This window comes from Protopterus annectens, chromosome 11.part0, assembly GCF_019279795.1.
Source record: "Protopterus annectens isolate FY-2018-M chromosome 11.part0, PAN1.0, whole genome shotgun sequence".
Lineage (NCBI taxonomy): Eukaryota > Metazoa > Chordata > Ceratodontiformes > Protopteridae > Protopterus > Protopterus annectens.
This window is the reverse complement of record NC_056745.1, coordinates 1,061,799,349-1,061,811,008: the sequence shown is the minus strand read 5'-3', so window position 1 is coordinate 1,061,811,008 and position 11,660 is coordinate 1,061,799,349. Positions and strand designations below refer to the sequence as shown.

Sequence of the window (11,660 nt, the reverse complement as noted above, 5' to 3'; positions counted from 1 at the left end):
TGAAAATAGCAAATTAGACCAAAGGAAAGAGATACAGAGGAATAAGGAAGACACAATATCAGGGTGATTCACTGATGATGTAAAGAAAGTACTTGATTCCAGAGGTGCAAGTAGAGAAAGAGAACAGATAGTATGTAGATCTGCCCTGCTTCAGCAGCACATAGCAAACCAACAGATGTAAAATATACACTAAAATCCCAGTGTTCTCTTAGGAGCAGAGATACAGATAGTAGGTGAGCTCAACCTTTATCTAATTGCAGCAACTCCAAAGTCACAAACATATGAAACTGAGTTGAACAACTTAAGCATTGCCATTTTCCTTTCAGAAGTTCTACAGTTCTGGAGTTTTGGCCACCTGCATTGTTCTGCTTAATGTACTATAGTATGTGAACTTAATCATATAAGAAAGCAGTAAATAACATTTTCAAATCAAAAATTTCAAACTTGTGCTGCCAAATAAGATCATGATTATATGAAAACAGTACTGGGCGACAGGCAGCATAGGCGTTCATGTCTAACTGTTTACTTACTCCTTGGAAAATGTTGAAGACCCTAGTTTCCAGAAATTAAAATCTCTCTACCTTCTCAGGTTTCAAGACTAGAACGTAACCACAGAAGAGAATGTAAAAGGGACATAGTGTGCGTGTGTATATGCGTGTGCATGTGTAATTTTCTGCACCATAAGTGTTTCTTAGTATATTAAATTGTGTAAGAGAATGGCAGTGTAAAAACTAGTCTATCAAGTGGTAAGAGAATTTACCTTTGTCAGAATCAGCCAACCTTCTTCTATTAGAAGATTTTGTGGTTATAACCGTGAGTGTGGTATACAGATCCATATATCATGAAGTCAACGTTTTATAGTACAATGTATGAGATGCAGAGTAATTTAATAATGTAATGATCTTGCGATCATATCATTTGATCTGCCTGGAGTCATGCAGTGATTGACAAGACTGTTGCTGGATGAGCAAATGGATCTTTTCATATAAAAATACTAGAATCATCAGGTATAATATCAGGAGACAATATTGAATAATTAATTTAATAGTTGACCATGCTGTTAACACTCTCTCATCATTGTTTGGAAGTCTTAACTGTATGTGTTTGTTTACTGCAGCTGTTTGGTGTGATTACTACAATGAACCAGATGAATGCAGTTGGCACTATGAACCATGTGGGAGATCAGAACTGCAGACGTGCTCAGGCCATCCACTTAACAAGACATTTTCTACAGTATTAGAAGGTCAGCATTAATCCTGTATATAATTAAAAATTAGAAGATTTAAAATGATCATACACTTTGAATTCAAAGGAACCAGTTAAATACTTCCTTATAAAAAGAAATGAAATGTGCTTTTAAGATTATTTGAATTTTACAAAAAATTAGGATCATTTCTTGTTCTAGCTTTACTGAACTTTGTTATAAATGTTTAAAAAACAGTATCATCTTGTCCTTGAATGTTTGGATAACCTATTCACCTCTTAGAGGTTATCTTTTATGAACTGTGTGACAGAAAATGTAACATGCTTGTGCACGTTTCCATGCATCTGGCAGTTAGAACAGACGGTTTAAGCTGTGGGTAGCTAACAAGTTGCTTCCTGTAGTCTAATGCTTGATTCCTTCAGCTGAGAATTATCTACCATGTAAATAGGAGCAAGTCACTTAACCAGACAGTAATCTGTGATGTGTCAAATTCTTCTAGGCTCTTCAATGTTCTGGGCTGCATGCCTAGAAACTACTTATGAACCCTATTTCCAAGTAATTAAATGTAATGCTTATTAACAAGTGAGCTGAACTGTTTTCTCTCAGTATGATTTGACTTTCTCTCATGAATTTATTTTGATGTACTTAATTTGTTATTTCTACAGGTGGCTTAGGTATGCAGCAGTTAGCACAGCTGCCTCATAATACTTGGCTCTTCATTTTGGTTCTTGAAAGGGGGTGTTTTCTGAACAGGTCTTCCTTACATCAGTGTGGGTTTTCTTTGGGTCTCATGGTTTCCTCACACATCCCAAAATTGTTAACATTTAAATCAATGATCCTCCAAATTGTCTATAGGTGTGCGCCATCTGTGAATGAGTATGGGTATGTGTGGTAAAAGTTACTTTATCTCCACCTCTGAATGAAAAGATTCCATACTAAGTACACCCACAGGAAGACACACACACACACACACACACACACACACACACACACACACACACACACACACACACACACACACACACACACACACACACACACTATATAAACATTCACACAATAGACACATACAGAAGGCATTATTACAGCCTTCCCCAGTATTACTGGCAGAAAGCCAGCAGCACACAATATGTGCATTAATATGTGCATGCATAGACAATCACAGCAATGCTTTCACTGTATCATTTCAAAGGAACACAATATATGCGGAAAGAAGTGGAAACTGTGTAATAGTTGACTTTAACAAGCGCATTTTTAAGCACGTGCAGTATAATATAACAATAATTATTGACGGAACTATTGGGTGTACTATTTAATCCACTCCCATTCTCATTTCCATTTACCTACTGGGGTTTTACAATTGTGGGTCAGCTAGTATGACATTGGATATGGCTGTGACTACTGCCAAATTTTGCGTCTTTCGGCTTTTCCCGGTTAGGGGTCGTCACAGCGGAACTCCGGTCCGCTAATGATTGGCATTAGATTTTTATGTACTGGCTTTCTGGGCCTAACGCACAACCTTCAATGAAGGAACGCCCATTCACGCATGTCGCTACACGGAAGACGCTCTAACTGAGAATTAACGATCAACGTCTAACTGTGAGGCGACAACGCTACTGCAGCATGTGACTACTGACAAATACATGTTATTTTTCTTACGTATTCTTCTGTTGGTATGAAGTTTAATGTACTACCATCAGCCTTAACATGCTTTCAGGAATCACAGTAGTACTAGTGAAGTTGATTAGACAGAATGTGATCATGCAGATGGAATGAACGTGTCTTTAACAAAATATATATTTTCTACCAGCTGCCTCTGTGTGAATGTATATATGCCTAAATAAATAAATATTGTTCATGCAGCATTCTTAAAGAAAAAATATATTTTCTAATTTAATTTGAGTACATTGCAGTCTACAACATAGGGCATATAACCATTTTTAAAGTATTTATCACCAATAAGAAGAGAGGTAAAACTGCACTGTAACATTTCAGTGGAAAGTTCTTCTAGAAGTGTAAATGTGGGTAAGTTATACTTACTCACTGCTTAGCTGCTCTTGACTCATTTACCTACAGATGAGCACTTGTCTTTGTATTCCATTGTGAGGCACTCAGATACATAGATTGCGCCTGTAAATATTCTTTATCTGAGGTTTTATTTTGGAGGTCATATGTTTATAGTGTAAAGGTGTGGAGGCTGAACCCATCATACAATTTCTTAAATAACGGCTCTTAAGTGATAGAAAATGAACCTTGTTTGTAAAAAGGCATACCACCATTAAAACCCTTAGGCATCATTATCTCTTATCTTAAATGATTTATGTGTCTTTGATTTGAAACTTGGCTTTTAAAATCTTCCTTGCTTAATAAAAATTAATAATCTAAAGTTAGAAATAATCTCTAGCTAGAAAGAGTTTTATCATGTATTTCCAGATTATGTCTTGCAGCTCTCTTATTTGTTTGGTGTAATCCGTTATTTGCTCATGTTTCCTTACTTGTATTTTTCTTTATTTATTTTATTATAGAGTACATTGAGCAGGTGTAAGTAATTCAGCAAATAACAATGTTTAAATAGCATGTAAAAACTTCACTTGAGAAAAAAATAGGTGGAAATAGACAAAAATACTGCTTGTCCATAGCACATTAACAACACACTTTCCCTAAAACCTACTCAGAGATTTTAATAAAAAATTTGTTCAGGGAGAGAAACCCTCTTGCACCTCCTGGTTTTAGAAACAAACCCCAATGGAAATTACATATACTAATTTTGTAGCCTCACAACAGTTGGGAAAGGAGAGACTCCCAAATGAAGTACACAATAGACTCAAAAATAGCAATCCAACATATACTGAGGACATAGCATTGTATTTCAACCAGTTGTGTATAGGTAGTTTCATACTGACCAGATGGGATTTAATCCCCTGTATGTAAGAATATGAACATGTTATACATAAAATACTATGTCCACTAATATGCTATTCTCATTCACTAGATTCAGATTAACAAGTATTACAATAGCCACTCCTACAAAACCCTGGACTCTGAGTCTAGAAAAATACTCCTTCATTGCGCAGAACTAACTACTGGACAATTTTGATCTTAGCTTTTCACTTTACTGTATGACATTGAGGGATTTCATGTAAAGTCTCATTCTTAGCTTACATGGAGTCTGTGCTGATCTTACAGGTTATAAAAAATTGTAGCGCTGATTTTCCCGCCATCTCACTGACTCTTTTTAACGTTAGTGTAATAATGTTCAGTTTGTAGCCTCTGTTTAATAGTTTATCTGTTGCTATTGTCTCTTTGCAGTGTGTATCATCTAAACATATATTTTATTCTATAAAATTCAGCATAATGCAAAGATTTAATCAAACTATGAGAATAGTTGCTGATAGAATAAGGAAATATATCCACCTATGTAGTCTTTCTAAAAGCTCTGGACATTAGTGTTTCCCCCTTCTTTTCTTTAAATTCTAACATCCAAACAATGTATCTCGTTTTTATAACTACATATGAACTAAGAATTACATGCATTATAATGGAAACATTCACAAAATCACTGAATTCCTGATGATTATTTTTCTCTAGTCAGTAAAATGTTATAATTATTATTATTTTCAGAATACAAAGGCAGCAAAGTCAAAAACATCCTAGCAGCATTAAACAACTGAATAACATTATCATGCTGTAAACAACTGAATAACATTATCATGCTGAAAGGCCTTTTACGTACTGTATGTGCAGCACGTGGGGAATTCTGTGATGCACTATAAACATCTTAAAAGATAGCAATTTGTTTGGAGCATGTTCTCTGCATAATACAAGAACACATTTAAAATTAGTGCCATGAAAAGACATTAATCACATTAAAGACCAGAACAAACTATGTTTGATAGTTCTCTTTTGATTACTTTAACTTATACTTACAGCTTAAGTTTCTAATAATTTGGGAAATATGGTTATCAAGTTCATAAACTTGAGGTTAAATGTCCATTTGTTTAGTTAGTTAGTTAGTTGTTTATTTATTTATGTTGATTGACCAGTGCTATAGACTGATTCACAAAGGACTAATTTCAGCCACTGCCTCGGGAATATAACAAAAGTAAGCATAACAAACACTTGACATAAATTAAAAATAAAGGAGTAGCAATGGACTGTAGAAACATTACTTTTTCTGTATGCTTTGTATTTGTCTATGTGTATGAGTCTATAGTGTACACACACACACAAACACACACACACACACACACACACACACACACACACACACACACACACACACACACACACACACACACACACACACACACACACACACATATATAATGCACTTCAAAATATCAAAGGTGCAAAACAACATACATGAAAACATCAATCCCAAAAGACTGCAACAAATAATATCAATTAAAAAAACACAAAAATATGTTTTTTGAGGGGGCAACCACCGCTGTTTACCCTATGTGGTCAGCACCTCCCACACCATCTTCCAATTATGTATACCAACTCCAAGATTGCATAACAGTAGAGAAAGGGCACATTATCACTCTCTTCTTTACCTTAATCTCCCACAAAGTAATGCCATCATTTTTTTGATCATATGATTATTCAATCACTTCTGTCAGCATTACAGACATTTGGTATTATGAACATTTGACTATATGAATTGTTCCCATACATACATACATACATATAATATTTATACATATATCTATAACCATCTATCTATATATCTACATTATATATATATATATATATATATATATATATATACATACACACAATAACACCCGCAGTGGTGCAGCAGTAGCATTGTTGCCTCACAGCAAGAGGTTCACCCACTCAATTCTCGGCTGGAGTGCGGTAGTGCCTTCTGTGCGGAGTCTGCATGTCCTCCCCGTGGTTGGGTGGGCATTCGAAAGACATGCGTAAATGGGTGTGCCTTCGTTGAAGGTTGAATTTCGAGCTGGCACCTCAACGTTCGTGAAAATCTACTGCCAATCATTAGCGGACCGGAGTTCCACTGTGGCGACCCCTAACTGGGAAAAGCCGAAAGACAACAACAACAACAGCCAATATAAGAGTTCTTGTCTTGAAAATAACAAAAGACAGCCATTGATTGCTTGAAGTGTTTCTTTCTGTTAAACTGCAATGGGAGCACCTTAGGTGTACACTGAGTAGCATTACCTAATTGTTTAACCTTAGCCTACACAAAGTATAGGTCCCTCTTGTAGTCTTGGCACTACTAGCACAGTCCTGTCAAGTTAGCCCAGACTCCCTTTCCTAATAAAACGGGTCTAAAGGAAGAACTTTAATGACTGAAGTCTTGGAACTTCAAACACACATAAAAAAAGTAAAAACAGTAAGAAAAAAAAAAATGCTCTATACAGGGGGGCAAGCCCCCTGCACCCCCCACACCCCTGCTACTTAAATATACCAACTCCGAGATTGCACTACAGTGCAGTAAAGGGAAATCTTCCCTTTCTATGCTCTATGGTGATCTCCATTATATGCCTCGTGGTTTTACAACTTCGATCATTAAAGTTCGTTCTTTACTGATTCGAAGTTATAAGACTTTGATCATATGATAGGAACCCAATAAAACATACATTAAGAATCTGCTATAATAGATGAGCAGTTTCCCATCATCTCTCTGGCCATTCTCATAGACATGGGCATCTTGAGGCAAAGTGGCAATTGTCTCATGCATATTGACAACCACTTACTCCTGAAACAAGCATCTACTTTATGTGAGAGATATAGTTACACTATGAAATTGGAGGCAAGACTGTCACATAAGGCAAACTGAATGACAAACAAGTTGTCAGCTCACTTCCCACTCTAAATAAGGATATGACAGATAAACTCACATGTGCGGCACTACTCACTAGAAACTTGCCCAAAGATCAGAGGGCTCCCAAATTGACAACATTTACACACATAACAATGTAAAAAACAACCACAGCAGATAATAACACACACCAGTGTCTCAACAAATAAGTTCCTAAGGCTTCACACTACAAAACCTAATATATTGGTCATAGGTGACTCCATTGTGAGACACACAGATGTTCCTCTCTCCAGGATGGATAAGGAGCGGGTTACAGTTAGCTGCCTGTCAGATGCCAGGATCCATCAAGTCACTGAAGTACACAAGTCAAAACTACAAGTACCAGTATGACTCTGTCATAGTCCTTGTGGGGGTGAATGACTTCAGACATACTTAACCGGACTATATGAAGAGAAACATGACTGTGCTCTCAAATTATGTGCCACAGGTGCGTATAATCATAGCCTTAAGCAGCATTCTACCTTCTCTAAGGATGATGCCACAATACAAACAAAAAAATTATTGACTTTAACAACTGACTTAGCTTCTGGTGTCAGTCAAAGGGGATCCGATATCTGGCAGCCTGGGAAAGCATGATTGACAGGCCACACAGCATTGTCAGAGATGATCTTTACCCGTATCCTCTATGCTTTCAGATACTGGCAAAGGCACTTGGCTCCTCCATAGGGCCTTTTTAGGCAATGTCAAAACAACAACATTTCTGACGTAAAAATATCCATTCAAGACAAACTTAGGGTTGTGCTGCTTAATGCTAGGACCCTAAACAGGAAACTACACTCCCTGGAAGCACTCCTCACCTTGGAAAATGCTGACATCTGTGCAGTCACTGAGACATGGTTCAAGGCCACAGAGAGCACCCTGGCCATGCAAGGCTACAATGCTTTCCACATATTAATACCTCAAAATGAGCATGAAAGAACCAAAGATGAACGTGTATCCATCTTCTTTAAAGCCAAATGCTCCTTGAGACTAGTTAAACAGTATTACTCCCTTCAGCTACTCCAGGTCTAAGTAACTATAGCTAAAGCACCCTACCACATCATTGCTAGCTACAGGCCCCCTACCATGAACCAAGAGAAGCACACCACCTACATGGACTTACTAGAGTCACTCACTATACAGCCAAACACCTTGTTCATGGGAGATTTCAAGTATCCTTCCATCAATTGGTTGCCCTGAGGTTCCTGGACTTTGTCAGTACAGATGCTCTGGAACAGTTAGTCTGTACCCCCATGAGGGGCTCAACTTTCCTAGCCTTAGTACTCACCTTCATGGGAGGTCACTGCAATACCCCCTGTGTGTTGGCCACCCTGGTAAGGTCAAACCATAAATCTGTCTCATCCGAAGTAACATTTGGATGTAACACCCCCACAGGAGCAAAAAAAGTGAAAAGCTTCTCCAAAGCAAACTACATAACCTACTAAGCAATGGCATAAAAACTTTCAAACCCTCTGCTAATACAGCAAAAAATGACTCCTACACAGATAAGTACACAAATGTCCTGTATAAACACTTACAAGTGTATACACTTGGATGCACCTGGCCAGATCAAAACCAAGTCCTCTCAAAAAAACAAGACACCCTGGTGGACCTGAAGTATAAATAGGTTATATAACTAAAGGACAAAACTGATGTCTAAGAACAAGAGAGAACTTACTCAGCAGAGGACAATTGCCCTCCAAAGCTTGAAAAAGCAAATCAGATCTCCTGTAAAGAACTCTAAAGCTAATTATAAAGCTAAATTAGCATCCCTAGCTAAGGGCATTCACAAGACATTCTTTAGTTATCATCCAAAAAAACAATCCACCTAACCAAAAACTAGTGAAGTAAAACAATCCAGTGAACCACCTTCCACAGAGAAAACAATTTATTGGTTAAGCACTTTTGTTCCCTGAGAACTTACAACCACACCCATATATACTCAGTGTGTATCACATGCTAAAACATAGCCAATAATAATGTTATATATTAAATATAAAACTTAATATAACATATATATATATATATATATATATATATATATATATATATATATATATATATATACACACATACACACTTAACAATAAAACCTTGTGTAAAATGCTAAACAAAATTCCTAACTAGCACTATAAAACTTCAATTTTAGTAAAGAACTAATAGAACAAGAATCACTGACCCCTGGATAATTAGTGGCATTCAATATTATCTGCCACTAATTATCCAGGGCTCAATGATTCTTGCTCTATTAGTTCTTTACTAAAATTGAAGTTTTATGGTGCTAGTTAGGAATTTTCTTTAGCGTTTTACACAAGGTTTTATTATTAAGTATATGTGTGTGTGTTATATCAAGTTTTATAGTTAATATATAACATTATTATTGGCTATGTTTTATCACATGACACACACTGAGGGGTATATATGGGTGTGGTTGTTCATATTTTATTGTTCTGATGATGTTCTGAATGATCAAATGTGCTTAACCAATAAATTGTTTTCTCTGTGTAAGGTGGTTCACTGATTTGTTTTATTTCATTCTTTAGCTATGTCAGAAATATAAAAGGGAATGCTCAGCTATGTGCTAAACTTGTAGTGGATGGTACCACTCATACTTAACCTGACAAAATTGCCAACCTTCTACTACAGATTTGGTGCAAACTTCACCCTACTGCCCCACCAGCCATACCCCAAAGTATACCTGACACCAGTCCTCTGCTTAGTATCTCCAAAGAGCAGGTCATATCCATGCTCTCCAAGGCCAAAAACATGGCCTCTATAGGACTAGATAACATCCCAGGCTGCTTACAAAACAATCTAAAACAAGACCTAGTGGAACCACTTGGCAGTCTGTTTAACCACACCCTGAGCAATGGCATTGTTCCAGCAGAGTGGAGAACAGCAACAGTAATCCCCTTGGACGAAGGGAGCCCATCAACCAACCCTGAGAACTACAGATCCATAAGTCTAATCAGCCTTATCTACAAGGCCATGGAAAGAATCATCATGGAGCTTATCACGAGGACATAGGGGACCTTCAGACTCCTGACCTGACCCAGTTTGGATTTGTTAAGGGTAGATAATGCTTATTAAACCTGGTGGACTTCTTCAAGAATGTCATCAAATCCCTGGATGAAGGTGAAACAGTACATACCGCCTATCTTGACTTAGCAAAGGCTTTTGACACACCCTAGGTATCATTGAGAAACTCTCCCAGCTGGGGATTAACTCTTGCGTCACTAGATGGGTAGCTAACTGGCTCACTGACAGAATGCATACTGTCAAATTTGGGGACTCCACCTCTACCACTAGACCAGTTACCAATGGCATACCACAAGGATCTGTGCTGGGTTCTCTACTGTTTGGAATCTATTTCTCAGAAGTCCAGGGGAAAGTAGACAGCCTGTGGCTTACCATGTTCACTGATGATTGCAAACTGGGTGCAATTGTTGTTGTGCAATGATGTTAACATATTACAAAAGGGGTTAACATGACAAATGATTGATGCCAAAGCCTCGAACTAAAACTAAATACAAAGTGCATTATTTTCCCCTTTGGCAAAGAGGAATTCCCTGCAAATTACAATACTGACAGCACTGCCTTAAGCTCAAACCCAGTGGTGTGAGATTTGGGAACATAGATTGACAGCAATCTAAATTCCGGTCACCATGTGTCCACACTGCTAAAGAAAGCCTTCTTCTTTGCGCAACTCATAAGTAAAGCATTGCATCCAAGACTAAGGATGTTATAACTCCTCTGTACTCGACCCTCATCAGACCACTAATAGAGTACAATGCTCCCTTTTTTATGTACCTCACCAGACACCTGCAGCAGCTCAAGAGACCACAGAGGTTTCTCACCAAGAAAATTCAGTGCCTTCAAAACATGACCTACATGGAAAGACTGAAAGCTTTGTCATTGTACTCTGTATCTTACAAGCTAATGAGAGGTAACTTGTTCCTTGCCTACAGAGCAATCTCTGACCCTGCTCTAATGCAAATGCTGCATATCCACAAATCAAATGGGACAAGAGTCTCTTGCTCCAAGGATCTCAACCCAGCTTGTGACATTAACAGAACATGCTGGAGAGACAGCTATATCTTCCAGTGACTGATGCTCCTCTGCAATAAACTCCCAATTCAGGTGAAGCAGAGCTTCTCAATGACCCTATTCAAGCTCAACCTAGACAACTGGATGGGAGACTGCAAATTCACTTTGGGGTGACACCTATGTCCCTCATGAACAGGGGTAGTCTGTGCTGCTCATAGACGTACTATGTGAATAATGACCATCTAACCAAGGTCAATTAGGGAACATGGGTATAACATGGCTAGGCTTGTAAAGGCCCTAGGTTCATTAACCTAGTAACCTCCTATGAACCTATGAACCTATATGAAAAGAGAGAGAGAGACAGAGAGATATATGCACAGACACATATAATATGTGTAGATAGATGTTCATACTTTCATGCATTTTAATGTATACGTACAGCATTACTTTCTGTGGTTTAACATTAGTTTAATATATATAGATTGATGTTCATAATTCCATGCATTTTAATGTACTTTCACTTACTTCTGAGACAAGTTTGCAAATGTTCTCCTACTGAATTCCAGTATAATACTTTGAAAT

The 11,660-nt window shown here is 37.6% G+C and overlaps 1 protein-coding gene across 1 annotated transcript in view; it reads left to right on the top strand.

Annotated features, from left to right (window-relative positions):
* Positions 1-11,660, top strand: part of LOC122815696 (mucin-19-like) — a 1,162,279-nt gene that overhangs the window by 945,811 nt on the left and 204,808 nt on the right. Inside the window, exon 26 of the mRNA XM_044088411.1 lies at positions 1,118-1,243. Within this exon, the coding sequence (XP_043944346.1) occupies positions 1,118-1,243 (126 nt within the window). The remainder of the gene's footprint in view (positions 1-1,117; positions 1,244-11,660) is intronic.